Genomic DNA, 15,143 nt, shown 5'->3' with positions numbered 1-15,143 from the left:
AACCAAATGTAGTATGTGTCAACCTCTGCATTTTTTAGCTTCTCTTTTCTAGGGTCCCAATTGACCATGCCTCTCTGATTCCCATCATCTCTATCTGATCCACACTATAATTAGTCTAGTTGATACGATATCACGACCAATTATAATCACAATCCAGTCCTGCCTTCTTGAAGTTTCACTGGTCCACCACAAATTTGCGTGTGATCCCAAAATATTCAGGTATTAACTATGTCCTACCCCCACCAGTAGTTACTCTCACCATTCCTGTATAGTTTTTAATAGTTAACCCATAACAACAGCCAGATTTCCCTAACAGTCAAGTTCTTGGGCATATTTCATAAATACTATCAAGTATTACCAAAAAGCGTACTTACCTAAAACATGAATTTAAGACAGTGACAAAAGAAAAGGTATAGAGTGTGGAATGAATCAATATTGACATCAAAACATACTTAGGGAACGAATTTCCCCCATGGGTTTGCCATATTCTGTTTTCCTTGAAAACTCAAGATAACGTTTTTGTTCATCAAGGCATTAAGAATTTTGAAGCTATTACTTTTATTAAAGGACAAACTATGTTAGCATTCTATTTCGTTTTTCTATCTCAAGTTCTATATCTTTGACTCTCTGGTTTTAGTCCGATTACATTTAAACTCTGCTCTTATTTTCTGCCTGTTTACTTCCAACTGTGACTGGGATCTCTCACAATCTCTCTCTCTGTTTTTCCCTACCTCTATTATTTTTTTTCTCTCTCTTCATCTCTGTGTTCCCTTCTTTTTCTTGTTCTTTCTTTTGGATGTTTATTTAATCATTCTGCCCCCCACCCCTTTCCTCTGATTCTCCACAGTCCCTTTGCCTATTCTTTTATTTCAATGTACATCCCTGATTCTGACTTTTCCTCATCTTCCTACCAGTCTGTGCCTATCAGTTCCCATTGGTCTCTATTTTTGTGTTTTGCACTGTAGCTGCTTGGTACTTTGTCTGCCTGTCTCCAACTCCACGTATTTCTTGCTTTCTTTTTCTGTCAATAAATCTTTCCATTTACTGCCTCCTCCACCTCTGCTCTTCCTCTTCTCAACTCCCCTGATGAATCTCCTCTCCTCTCTTTCTACCTCTCTCTTATTCTGCTAACCTGTCTGCCACTATTACCTCCATCTCTCTTGAGTCTGGTTGTTCCTTCTTGTCACTTGCTCTCACTAAATCACTGTGTAGACTACCAGTATCTTCCATCCTTGGGGTCTCTTTCCATCAGCCTTAATTTTTCTCTTGTCCTCTTTGTTTATGGTCATTTTACCAATTTTCTGATTTTGTTTTCTCTCAGCTTCTGTAAGTTTTTTTTCGATATTTCTGCCAAAGATTCCGTCTTGCACTCTATTTCTTTGCCTGTCACTTCTAGGCAACTAATCCTCTTTCTATCTGTCCCTCAATCTATGTATATCTGTCTCCAACATCCTCTTTGTCTTTCTCTAGCTCAGCTTTTAGGCAGATTTATTTTTAATTTAATCTTCCTGTCTCTTGCTTTTGCTCATATATCTTTTCTGTGAATGATTAAGGGTTATCTCTTTCTATTGTTTAATAGAGTAGCAACCTTAATAACCCTTCCCATAACATCCAGGTTATGAACAAAGGAGGGATCTTGTGCATTAGAGGAAAAAATGTAGAAGCAGCAGGGTAGAAAGAAGAGCTTTTGAATGACTCCCAGGAGAGATTCAGATATTCCTTAATTCCTCTATAGTCAAACAGAAATCTTCCCTCAGGTGCTATGCCTCTGCCTCATTTTTCATGAAAATCTGGGCCTGGGAAGATCCTACACTGCACACCCAGAGTGGGTGTTTGAGCCCATTATGGCTCTGAACTTCAGCACTGTCCTAAGAAAATGCATTTTTGTCTATGGCCATGCTACCCTGAACAAGCCTGATCCAGTCTGAGCTTGAAAGCTAAGCAGGGTTGGGCCTGGTTAGTACTTGGATGGGAGACCACCTAGGAAGATCGGGTGCTATAGGTGTAAAAAATAAAAAAAATATAAGGGATTGTAAGCTGACAAGGTCCTTGCAATCTGTGAAGTCAACAAAGGATTGCCTCACCTAAAAAAAAAAATGCATTTTCTTTAAAAAGGTCAGAAGATATTAAAGAAATTAAAAAGGCAGATGCTGGATACAGTAGGACTAGAGTTAAATACAAACACAATAGTGGGGCTGTGAGAATCAGAATTATCAGTAGCAATTGCTATAGCCCAGGTTCTTTGGTCTCTTGGCAACTACCAGCTACAGATAGCATCAGTTGAGTTGTCCTCCCACTGCCAGAATTTGGTCATAGGTTAGGTTTTTTCCCCCTCTTAGCTCATCCCTTTCATACCAGATCTCTCTTATCCTAGTAGATCTTCATCTTTCCTCATCTATCCCTGTGCTGAAGCAAAGGAATATACATTGGCAGTTTTGTCCAGTTTCATGCTTTCCACCACCCTTTATTGGTAGTACTGGCTGTACCCCTTGAGTTAATTTGTTGGGAAGGATGACCATCTGTTGATGAGATTCAGTGAACAATAGCCCAGGTTTCCACCCACCCATGAACATCAACATTTCTTCTTAGATCCTAGGAATGGGGGAGGGGTGTGAGTTAGCTGGAAGAACTGACATGCTAAAAATCCAGTCCAGTTCTTACCCTGACAGGGAGCTGTGCATTGAAGACCATCATCTTTTTTGGTCCTGGTCCTACCTCCTCCAAGACTGGCAGAAGAGGAAACTAAGGCTTCTCTCTACACTTTCAGGCTGAGAGTGGAATCATCCCTGGTGACAGACTCACTATCACATGTCCTGGTGCCCCTGGTTTCCTTGCACCCAGGGATAAGTGAGCAGGGCTGACTGCAGCACATCACTGACCAAAATTTGAACACCGTGCTTATGCTCATGGCACTCACAGCGACCAGCCCAGTTCCACCAAGGACAACCAAAGCAGGAGGCACCTGGTGGTACTGCTGGAGCAACCATAGACTCATCCACCCTAGTGGTACCAGGCAGCAGAGGGCCAGGGTGGCCAGGGTGGCCCAACTGGCCACACTGAAGGCCAAGGATGGGGCCTGTAGAGAAAGCAGCAGTAACTTTCTTAGGCTCAAGCAGGCAGAGTTCAGCTCCAGGAGTAGAGACATCATAGAGAAGCCCACATGGTGGCCGGACAGATTGGTGATGCTGAGGAAGCTCACTACCTGGGAAGCCAGAGTAAAAGGTCAAAGGACTTCTATGACCTACCACCCATCATGTTCCAATATCCTTATCCTTAAGAAAGGGGCTCCCATGTATTTTCTGATACCCTTCCCCCCAAAACACCCTAATTTTACGCATACCCTTCTGTCAGGGGCCTAAATGACTTTGAAACAATTCTTCCCTAGAATGGAAGCAGCAGTGGCCCAGAGGATGCCTCCCCTCAGGCTGCAGCATCTGCACAGTCTGGCCTTTTATGCCCCATCCCCCACTCCCAATATTGACGATTCTCATTCTCAGAAAAGCTCCATATTCAATGTTTCTGCAAATGACTGGACACCTGTAGAAATCCAAGCTCCTGAGGTAATGCTGACTCCCAGCTGTGGCCAGCAGTCAATCCCTTCCCCGCTTTCAGCCCAAGGTTGGGAGGATCGAGTGCTAGGGGGTCAGGGACTCATTGGGAAGTCATAGGACAGAAAGCTGATGAGAGATTGGGGGTTTTGGTCTGGGCACACCTCCCTTCCTGTCTCGCCTCTGAGTCTCACCACCAAATAGTGACAGAGAAGGTGCCAGGCCTGGCCCAAGGTCTGGTTCCAGAGCAAGTCGACTCCATCAGCCAGGAAATAACCTGCGGATAAGGGTGTGTGATTGTGTTAGGCTTCCCTCAGAAAGGTGTACAGCCTGGGGAGGAACCTCTATCCCCTCCTTTTTTCCAGTTCCTTGGTTTCCCTCAGTAAAGCTGCCAGAAGGGGACCTGGAATTATGGTTGGAAGGTTGCCCCCAAACCCCAAACTGGCCCAGGATTTCCTGCAGACTTACCCTCACCAACACTAGGGCCCAGGGTGCATGGCCATGAACAGGGTCCAGGGCCATCTGAGGGTACAGCAACAGCCTGGAGCAGAGCCACGGTCAACCGTCAACGTCATGCTGACTGGGATTCCACTCTCCTGCTGTGCACGCCCGCCCACTCATCCGTTTTCTTACTCTAGTCTCTCAGACTCTCAAGGTCTCGCATTAATTTTAAAGGTGCCTGCCAGATCTTCAAATGTTAACCTTTCACCCCTTACCCTCACCCAGGTGCCTCCCAAACCTCTAAGCCTCGCACCAGAGCAGCACCCCGATCCCCGAGAACAGGCTGTGCACCAGGGAGACACAGGTGCTCCACCACTTTCAACGGTCCGAGCAGCAGATCCTGGTGTGGGTAGCAGCTGCATTTCCCAGTGCATCCCCCAAAAGGCGGCGGAGGAGATGCCAGTCACTAGGATCCCCAAGGGCACCATGACCTGACCAGTCCGGATCAGTCCGCTGGATTCCTGCGCTAGCCCGCTGAGGAGACGGTGAACCACTTGCCGGCAAGACTAGGTTTCCTGGATCCCTCGCAGGCCCTGCCTTTGTTATCTGCTGTAACTTTTTCAGGGTTCGTCCACGCCCCGTCTTTCGGCTGGGCGGTGATTGGAGCGGGCTTTGTGGCCACCGCCCCGGGAGCCACGGTAACCCATCCCATTCCACCCTCGCTACAGACCGCGGGGTAGAAGTTCCCGGGAACCAGGCAACAGAGTTGGGGGCGCGGAGAGGAGTAGGGGGGAGAGCGCTTCCGGAATGCGAAACGGGTCTTCCCCTACTCCCTGTGTCCTGAACCTCTCTTGGAGCGCCAGATATAGGGTCACTAATCTTACCCAACAATCTCAGAGGCCTCGCCCCACTAACTTTCACCTCCTTTCCTTCCTCTAACCTCTCACCTGCTGGTCATCCCTCCCACATCACCCATACAGATCTGGAGTTACAGACAACGGCAAACCCACTCCCAGTTGCTTAAACCATGGTACAATGCGGCTCCGCGCCCATCTCCCGTCTGTTGTGGAGAGGGCACTTCACTTCCTTGGAGCCTCCCCTCAAACATAACAACGCTTCCATTTGAGAGAAGCATCTCACTGGGGACTCCTCCCTCGACTTTTTGGGTGCCCTACAGAGGAGCCTCATTATTAGGAAGGGGAGGCAAAGGGAACCCCTCAGCACTAGTCTTGGGTGTGGACTTTTTGGGTGGACTGAATCTCTCTTCCAATCTGAGGAGACAAGGAGAGGTCACACAGGGTCACCTCAAGATGGGGCCAAAATGAAAGAGCAAAACAAAAGACCCATCCTGCTTTCAGCAGCATGACAGTTAGGATTCTAGAACCCTTCAGCCTGGAGAGAAAAATCTTCCCCCCAATCCCTATTTCCTGAAGAGTGATAGGTTTTTACTGTTTTCCTTGTCTTACTCCACACTTCTTTAGCTGGCTGACAGCCAGCAATTCAGAGAGCCATTTCCTGTGCATGGAGAGGGTGGATTCCTGCTACTCCCAAAGAATGAACTTCATAAATCAATGGGTGTTCCCGCAAACACTCTCACAAACCCCTTTCTCCACTGAAAATCCACTAAGTCCAAGGAACTCAGGGTATTCTTTCATTATTCCACATCCACCTCTCAAAACCTGTTTTTTTTTTTATTACAAATTCTTTTAAATTTTATTTGTTATATGAAAGCCACATACAATTAATGTAGAAAATGTGTAAATTACAGAAAAAATTGAAGAGGAAAATTACAGTTACCTTAATCCACCCTCCAAAGTAATCTGCTATTAATATTTTGGAGTGTGTTCTCAGTCTTTATCTGTTTTATGTATATACCTATGTCTTAAAAAACAAAATTAGAATCACATAATACACATTATTTTTACAACCTTTTTCATATTCAATGACTATTTTTATTTCCAGTCAAATGTTCTACATGATTTTTAATGGCTGCACAGTATTCCACCATCTGGATGGATATACAATAATTTGAACAATCCCCAACTGCAAATTTTCATTACAGCAGAAATGAATTCCCAATTAGAGAGATGCTTCCTGTGTTTCTCTATTGCAATGTTGGCATGAACATCTTATAACTAAATCTTTCATTATTTTCTTGGGATGAATCTCCAAATTTAGAATCACTAGGTCAAAGGCCATGGTAATATGTTTGATATATATTTCCAAAGACATCCAGGAAGGCTGTATCAATTTGTTCTATCATATGCAACGTATGGGAGCATTATTTTAGTACTCCTTTGCCAATAACTGGGTCTTATTTTTTCTGTTATAGTTTGCTATGGGAAAAATGCTTGCAGCTATATTTGCCTCTCTTTAATTAATAATGAAATACATTTTTCATGCTTTTATTAATTTGAATTTCTCTTATGAATTTTCTGTGTATGACCTTTCACAGCTAGCTCTTTCTCTTGTAAGCTCCCTATATAAAAATTACAGGGTAGAGGAAAGGTGGAAGAGGATGAAGCCACGGGACACTTTAATATGATCCCACATCTCTGAGGGAGGCAGTAAGGCTGGAGAGAAATGGTGAAATGAAGAAGGTAGCTGGAAGCTTGTCCTTTATGAAGGCTGGCTGTCCTCCCTCTTCCTGGGGTGCTCCTGGCCTTTATGGGTCCCCTCTGCAGGGTGCCCAGACAAGACCTTGTGCTCTCCCAGTCTTGTCCTCCACTGGTCTTCTGCCTGCCTCTGTGTTCCCAGGCTGCTCTTCCTCATCTCTGCTCCATGAAAGGTGAGGATGACAGAGTCACATACCCAGGGCTGGAGGGGGAGACACTGTGGCCAGTAAGATGAGGAGGGAAAAACGGATAGAAGCAATGTCCAGGGACAGAGCAATCTGTGTCGTGGTTTATGGGTGGACTCAGTCTACTCTTCCCCTTCTATCACAGTCCCATACATTCAGCTTGGGCTACAGCAGTGCTGGGTTCAATGGTCTACTCTACCCTCAATCTTTCAGGTTCTCATAAATGGGGAATAGAACACAGCTCTCTACATACCTCCTTCCCCAAAATGGAACAGTTTCCTACAGTCCCTGAACATGCCCACCTTCAGGCAGGGAGACTGGGCCAAAGCTGAATCACACACTAAAGCCTGAGCCCAAGAGTGAGACTGGATCAGGAGCTGGGGATGGCAGGTTTATACTACCTGATGCCCCAAATGGGGGTCATGTCCCACAACTCATTTCTCCTGGTTGCTGGAGGCGAGAATATCCTGCCTGCATAGGCCTGAGATGAGTCTCATACACTATCCTGGAAAGTGAGGAAAGAAAGAGAGCAGTGGTAGCTGGAACCCCATCAGAGGCTGCAGGCCTTTTTTGGGTGGCAGAGGAAGCCTGGAGGTACCTTTGCCCCCTCAGTCAGGCTGAGCTCCTGCTAGCCCCTCCCCTCAATACTCCCCCCTCCAGATCCTGGAGTTATGGTCAGGAGGGGCAATAGCTTATGTGAAAAGCTGTATTTTTTCCTACCGCAAGCTCTGAGTCTGCACAAATGGGTTTCTGATTCCTACATGTACACTTAAGTAAGTGATTCGCCATCTCACAGGTAGGTGGAGAAGTTGAGACACAAAGTCTAAGGATCCCATATTTAGGTGAAAATCCCTGAATCTACAGTCTGGGCCCAGTCCAAGGATAGGTAAGAGCAGAGGGACGACTACTTAGACAAGAGTTTCAGTAGGACTTTTTCTCTGAGAAGAAACTTACTTCTAGACCTCACCTGGGAAGGTCAGTGTAAAGAATAGGGGACAAGGAAGGAGGGCTAAGAAAGACACCTGGGTAAAGGGGCGTACAGGGTTTTCTTTGCTTCACTTGTTCCCATTATCACATCACGACTAACTAAGCCTAGGTAGTCAGAGCCATCTATTATTCCCTAAGTCAGCCAAGGTCTCTAATCTAAAATTGTTCCCTCTTGCTGGGCCAATTGGGGTGAAGGCTCTCTTATTGAACAGGATTCCCTTTCCCAAAAGGTATCATCACTCTCACTGTTCAGACCTTCCCATCCCCAGTTCTGTCACCTTCCAGATGAAGAGAAAAGCAGCTCCTTCTCCTCTTCCTCCTCCTCCTCGAAGCCAGGGGCAGAGGGCAACAGTTCTTCAACTGGCAGCTTTAGCTGGGTCAGGACATAAAGCTTGCCACTGAAGAACTACTGCGGCTCAGCCAGGTGAGAGAGTGTGGGAGGTACAGGATCCTATAGGGAAAGGGAAGAAAAATGGGAAAGATCTGAGCAGGGCCACGTCACAGGGACACTTTTCCACTGACCATCAAAGTCCAGCCCCAGCAGATACTTGGCTTTCTAATAAAGGGTCCCTGATTCTAACCTGAGCCTGCAGGAGCTGTTAAAACTTCTGCGAGAAGCAAGAGGCAGCTCTAAATATACTTCCCTTGCTCCTCTTTCCAGAACTGAACACTGTGGAAACCCAGGCCTGCTCTCACCCACCCCTTGCCCCAGCTACCCATAAAGGAACCCAGCCTACTGAACATTCAGAGAAGGCAGGACCTGGGGACCCCGGGCACATCCCACCTGTCACCCAGGTTACAAGGTGAGAAGTTGTATCTCAAGTCCAGAAATGTGAATTCAGTGATCAGTCCAACTGACTTGTTCCCAGGGAGTTTAGCTGAAAGAAGAGTTTCAGGGAGCCCGCATTTGGGGAAGAGTGAGGAAAGGAGGAGATCTAGAGTTTGGAAGGTCAGCAGAGGCTCCTGGAACTGTGAGGAAGGATGGAACCAAAGGCTGGAGGGAAGAAAGATTGGGCAGCCTCCCCAGGACTTTCAAATGCCAGGCATTCCGCTTGCGCATTCCGGGTACATCTGGTATGAATTCCAGGCTGTCTGCCGGCCCCTCCATGTCTGAACTTTGTTCCAAGTTCCAAGCCCCGCCCCCACAGTTCCAACGCATGAATCAGCAGGAAAAGCCGGGCCCTGCAGCATGGCCCAGGGAGGGGGCTGGGGGCGTGGCAGGCTTGGGGGCTAAGAGCTGGGGAGAGCGGGTGTGTGCTGACACTCTGCCCAAGGGCATGGCCGATGACAACGGGAGGGGTCAAGGTGGTCTTGCCAAGAGATTTCTATACTCAGAGGGTAAGAAAGATTAGGGTGGGGGTGGGAGGTGTTCAAATTACAAAACCCTCTTGGGAGGCATAAACTTTGTGGTACCTTCTTTATCCCAGGTGACCAGTCTCAATTCCTTCCCATTCCCCTCTGTCTGAGCCGGTTCTGGTCAGTCCATAGGACTCAGCGGTTGCTGAAAGTCTGTGCCAAGCAGGTGCCCTTGGCTGCAGGATGGGGTGGGTCCAGGGCACTGACCCTCTGACCAGCTGCTCCATCAACCCTTTGGCACCCTGACAGCTTCCAGCCCAGTCTGACAGCCAGGGTGACAGGCCAAATGAGTTGGAGGCTGGAACTAGGGCCGAAGGGAGGTGGGGGCGAGAGCTTAGCCGGAGGCCACGGGGAGGGGCCAAGAGTTGGCCGAGAGGTGGGGAGAGAGGGAGCCCAGTGATGACTAACCCAGGCGCCCCACCCAGCCAGCCGGCTTCCCAGGCGGTCAGGGCCAGGCCTGGGCTAGGGGCCCCACAACTGGACAGGCTTGGGGGAGGTGCAGAGGTGACCTTCTCTCTGCTCAAGACGGCTAGTTAGGCTGGGGAGGGGGGTAGAGTTTCCAGGCCCTCCTCCTGCCCGCTCTCCCCACCAACCGCGATGAAACCCTAACCTTAGGGTTGCATAAGGCCCACGGCACCGCCGCCCCCTACTCCCCTCCTCTCCCCCCTTACATAACATCTCCTGGAGGGAATGAGAGGAGGGGCTGGCCCGCCCAGAGACCCCTTCCCTGCCAGGGCGCTCAGCTGGCTCTGATCTACTGAGTGCCGGTAGAGGCAAAGCACCCTACCCCTACACGCCGCATACAAATCCTACCCTGCTTGGGTGGCCGGTTCCCGTATCCTCTGACCAGAGGACGCCGAGGTTAGCCGCCCCCAGCCCGCTGGCCCCTTACCTTCCTCCCAGATACTCCGTAAGACTTTCCACCAGTACTTCTGTCCCAGACTCTTTTTAAAAACCTCCTGACACACTACTCCAGCCAGTCCAGGCTACTCTCCCCTGGAGCGCCCCTGCCCCCGCTGCCCCCTCTCCACTCCCCCGGAAGGGCAGGGTGTGGCCGCCAGGACCCTACTTGCCCCTATTACTCCGTTAGCACGGTTCCCTCCTGTGCTGCCAGGACCCCAGTTCACACCCACCTGGTGCTGGGTGTGTGTGTGGGGGGGGGGCCTGAGGGTAAGGGAGCAAATCAGTGCGTCCGTTCCCCGCGGCCGGCGGCGCTCTCTTCCCAGCGCCCAGCACACACCGGCTCCAGTCTCCGATCAGCTGGCGGCGTCGTGACGCACAAGTTGCGATTGCACCGCCCAGGGCCAATCACCGCCAACTCGCGGGCAGCGTGACCACACCCACTCGGGGGAGCCAGCCCTTCGCCCTTGTCCCGCCTCTCCGGCTGTCTTAGTTCTAATTGGCAAGGAGGTCACCCCTTTGCTTAGTGGAGTTGCATTAAAGCCACGCCCACCAACTCACGAGCTGACCAATAGGTGAAAAGGTGTGGCTCAGCCCTCCGCCTAGGATACTCGCTTTGAAGAGCGCTACGTCAAACCAGAGTCCTAAAGAGCAGAAGGAAGTAAGGGCGTGTGTGTTTGCAGTGCATATTGGTCAATGTAGTTCTCGGTCTGACACCTCGTTCCCAGAATCCAGAGCGCTCTGTGAGTTGGCATTTTTAAACTCTTCTCTGAATCCATCCCAGCTAAGTCCTTAAAGGGCTATAAGTCCCTCCTTTTTATAGCCATGAGTGCTTCTTCTAGACAAACCTAAAATGGATTCGCTGACCTCTGCAGGAGGCGATAGCTCTCAGAGAAAAGGTGGAGCAGACGAAGCAGCAAGAGTGGGCAGAACTGAAGGTGGAAATCAGCCCTCAGGGCAGCAGACTCTTCCACTAGATAAGAACCGCTGAGGGCTTTGAGGGAGAGGGAGGAATGCTCACCTCGCCTAGCCCCAGCTTTCCCTGGAGAGATCTAGCCCACCCCTCCTGGAGGTGGAGGCTTCCCGATCAGGAGATTTTTCTTGCGGAAGATGGTCTCGTCCCAGTCGCAGACAGAACCAATTCCTGACAAAAATTTCATAGCACAGTCTTCATTTGAGAGTAGAAGGAAGACTTGTGGTCAAACCCATAGGCCATGTCAAAGTACAACTGGTCAGCAACCCCATCATCTATCTCTGCCTAATACCCCCATTCTGTCCCGCCCTCCAGAAGATTTTCACTGACTCAGGCCTACTTAGGGAGAGATTTCAAAGGTAGAGACCAATGAGGAGGCTGCTCCTTCTCCAGGGCCCAATCAGAGTCTAGAGGGGCGGGGGATGGGCAAAAACTGAAAGGAACCCAATGACTTGGCAAAAGCTGCTGGACGGCTTATTTAAAGGGCCCAGTCTTAGACCCGTCCCACTTCATCACTGCCCCCACCCCAACGAAGAGAAACGTGTACACAGGGATCCATGACTTTTCCATAATCTCAAAATGAGAGGTGAGGGTAATTGAGCCGGAAGGATTAGCCTAGAGTGTGAGATAGTTCCTTCTGTATTAAATACAGGCTCTGCCAAGTGATTGCTATAGTTCCTAAGAACTCCAGAATCCTGAGCTTGTGTTCAGAACATTGTGCCTTTAAGGAAACTTCCTGCCTTCCACCCCAGTAACAGCTGATTGTTGGAAAGTATGACTTCAGGGGACGAATCAGCTGTTACCACATCTTCCTCCTGGCCTGCCTTACTCCATCCCCTTATCCACTCCCCCATGGATGGGGAGGGAAAGGAGATTGAACCCTTTCAATCTCCTTTGAAAGGAGATTGGGGGACCTGCTTGTATATTCTTTCCTCTTTTCTCTCTAGGACTGTCTCTACCTGCCTCCTCCCTCCCCACATACACCTCCATGCCCCAGTCTGCTGTTTCTTCAGAGGTTCTGAGCTTGGAACGAGAGGTATTTCCTGTCAGCACAGTCAGCTCTACTCGCCCACCCTAGTCTAATAAGGGAGGCCAGTATTGGGGAGGCCCAGAATAGAGACTGGATAAGTGTGTGGGGGCTCCAGGAATGGGTACTGGGGAAAGTTTAGTGAAGCTGCGGACCAAGCCTAGAGGAGAAGAATGGCTGTGAAAAACAAACCTCAGGATCAGAATCCTGCTACTCAGGCCAGCTACCTATTACTGTCTGCTCAAGCTGCCCTATATCTCCCCAGACAGGAGCCTGCTAAAGGGATCCTCCTGGCTATGCCCATTCGCTCCACTTCTAACTGTTCTAGATGCCACCTGGCCCTTGGCCGCTCTAGTTTTTATATGCTCTCACCCTCCACAGCAAGGGAGCTAAGGTGGAGTTTCCCAGGGGCTGCAGGTGGAAAGCACCTGCCCCTGTGCTTGGCTGGGAAGTTCTGCAGGAAGACCTAGGTAAATATTTTGCCCTCACCCTGAGCTGGGAGTCAGGGTCACTCTAGGACAAGCTTAGTGTGAAGTCCCAGGACTGACTTGGCAAGTTGGGAGAAACTGAGCAGGGCCTTGGCCAAGCTTGGAAGGAAGAGAAATCTCACCAGCTGTTCCATTTCCATTATCCTTAGCACAGATGTCCCATCCCCTTCCCATCCGAGGCCCTTGGGGTAGGCCCTTCTCCATTTTGTTCTGCTAAGTCTCCATCCCCTCACTATCCTACTCTATAGGGCAAAAGTACAAGCTTTGAGTCCAGAGTTTCTCAACCTCAGCACTATTGACATTCTGGGTTTGAGAATTTCTTGTTGTGAGGGCTGTCCTGTGGGGCCAGCATCCATAGCCCCCAAGATACCATTAGCAAAATACCCTGCCCCACCACCCCAACAACAAAAGTGTCTCTAGACATCCCAAATGGTCCCTGGGGGCCAAAATCGTCCCCAGTTGAGAACCACTGAGTTGGACAAACTTGGATTTAAATTCCAGCTCTTACCAGTTGTGAGCTTGATGAATATACTTAACATCTCTGAGCTTCAATTTACTCATCTACAAAATAGAATGAATAATAAGTTCATGGTTTATTGTAAGGATTAAAAAAAAGATTGTTTAAAAACACCCAGCACAGTACCTGGCCCACTGACCCACAGTTGGTGTACTAAATGTTAGCTTTTTTTACTTTTCTTCCTGTCAGATCAGCAAAGGCTAGCCTCACCCAGCAAGGGCTGACTGTCAGCAGGGAAAGCTGCAGCTTCCCTGACAATCCGAGCAATGACTTCCTGGCAACTCAATATTGAAGTTGGCAAAGGGGAGCGGCTAATTTGGTCCCAGATTCCCAAAAGCCCAAGGGTGCTTGGGTTGGGATTTGGGGGAATTTGGGAATAGAGCTGCTACAGAGCATTATTTATCTTAATATGTGGCCTGCAGACTGCTGGCATCAGAATTACCTAGGGTGCTTGCTAAAAATTCAGATTCCTGCGTCTCGCTTCGGACTACTCAATGAGAAGTACATCATAAAATTTGAAAACCATAGTTTTAGGGCTGGGATTGGAGAAGGTGTCATTGCCCCAGAAATCTTAGTACACCAGTGCCCAGCACTGCAAGGACTTTCCTCAAGAGAAATAAGTATTCAAAGAGGTAAGGTTAGTTACATGCAAGGTCATTGTTGCATTGCAAACCAAAACCACTAGAGGGCAGGGTACACACAGACTTGATGAAAGAAAAAGTGCCTATCAATCTAGGTAAACTGAGACCAAAGCAAAGACCAGGTGGACCCAAAGAAGCAGGCACTACCTCTAGATGACCAAAACCCATCCCTTAGTCTCAGATACACAGACCAAAGTTGGGGATGCGAGATTGTCAAGGAACACCTAATTTCCCAGGTGAAAACACCAATAGTGCATGGCCAAGGAGTACAGAAAACATTGGTTTTAGGATGAGATAGGCCTAGGTTTGAATCCTGGCTCTACCACTTCTTATCTATGTGACCTTGGGCAAGTTACCTAAGGTAATCGGCTTCCTCATCCTAAAATGGGTATAAAAATTTCTTTTTGAAAGGGTAGTGGTGAGAATTAAACAAAACAAGGTATGCAAAGTGCTTAGCATGGTGCCTGGATTGCTAATCAGTCAGTGCTCGATAAAAGGTGGTTTTAAGTTATTACTGCCCAAGGTCCTGTGACAAGCGCATCAGGAGCTCTGGTTGCCCCATCAAGAAAGAGAATACAGTTGAAATCAGATCATGGCAGAGCCATTCTTGTCTCCTAACTTGGACTTTAGATTTTCTTAAATGTCTTTATGGAACCCCCATACCTCTACACCAAACTTCTACATGAGGCAAACTCTCCTTCTAGGAGTGAGACTCAAAAAAAACAGAGCCAGTGGTTTCACAGAAAACAATGGCCTATCTGTTTTGTAAATGAGTCAGAACTGAGACCCCTTGAAGGAGTCATGTAGTTCTGGTGCCAGCTCTCTGGTTTCTGCTCCTTAACCCACGCTGCACCCTCCCCCCAGCCACGGTGGCATCTGCAAGGCTCTGACCACAGCAGGCAGGCTCTGTGACACCGCAGAAGCTGATCTTCAACAGGAAGTCCTGGGGGAACATTTCCTCTCAAGAACTCCAGGCCTCTGGGAACTTGGCTACTTCCATTCCTCAGATCGCCCAGAATTTAAAAAAAAAAGAAAAAGAAGAAAGAAAGAAAGAAAGAAAGAAAGAAAGAAAGAAAGAAAGAAAGAAAGAAAGAAAGAAAGAAAGAAAGAAAGGAAGAAAGGAAGAAAGGAAGATATATATTTAAGAGAGAAGAGGGGCTGTTCAGTGGGGAGGACTCCAAGGCAGAAAATCTCCATTCTGTCACTTGGATAAGCCTCTTTTGGTGGCTCTTGGTTATCACCTGAAAATATAAACAGTAATAATCGTACTCCGTACCTCACAGTGTTTTGTGAAGACCAAAAGGAATGTTACTGATGAAATGTTTTGGAAAATTAAAAGTTTCTTTTGGAAGGCAGCACGGAGGCGCTGAAGGCACTCGATGTCAAAAGTCCCACCTCTGCCTTGGGTTTCTAATCTGTAAAGGCGGTGGCGGGAGGGGGGGAATCAGCCCGCTAAATGCTGGGA

General features: G+C 48.5%; 1 protein-coding gene, 1 long non-coding RNA gene and 1 pseudogene across 4 annotated transcripts; 1 reads left to right on the top strand and 2 right to left on the bottom strand.

Moving 5' to 3' along the window:
- Positions 1-1,886: 1,886 nt before the first annotated feature.
- Positions 1,887-2,005, top strand: LOC118604770 (annotated as a pseudogene).
- A 49-nt stretch (positions 2,006-2,054) lies between these two features.
- TLCD2 (TLC domain containing 2) lies at positions 2,055-5,084 on the bottom strand. Its single transcript, XM_016138930.2, is given in 5 exon segments — positions 2,055-3,202; positions 3,743-3,855; positions 4,013-4,089; positions 4,303-4,378; positions 4,381-5,084. Coding segments are annotated over 5 exon segments (810 nt in total). The 5' UTR covers positions 4,478-5,084; the 3' UTR covers positions 2,055-2,755.
- An 834-nt stretch (positions 5,085-5,918) lies between these two features.
- LOC118603993 lies at positions 5,919-14,851 on the bottom strand. 3 transcript variants are annotated; one of them, XR_004951579.1, is made up of 2 exons: positions 8,561-14,851; positions 5,919-8,227 (listed from the first exon to the last, which is right to left on the bottom strand). It is a non-coding gene; the product is annotated as an uncharacterized LOC118603993 (long non-coding RNA). The 3 variants fall into 3 exon arrangements; XR_004951580.1 differs by having other exon boundaries at positions 9,190-14,851; XR_004951581.1 differs by having other exon boundaries at positions 10,266-14,851.
- Positions 14,852-15,143: the final 292 nt, after the last annotated feature.

Source organism: Rousettus aegyptiacus, unplaced genomic scaffold (genome assembly GCF_014176215.1).
Source record: "Rousettus aegyptiacus isolate mRouAeg1 unplaced genomic scaffold, mRouAeg1.p scaffold_m13_p_6, whole genome shotgun sequence".
NCBI lineage: Eukaryota > Metazoa > Chordata > Mammalia > Chiroptera > Pteropodidae > Rousettus > Rousettus aegyptiacus.
This window is presented reverse-complemented; position numbering and strand designations above follow the sequence as displayed.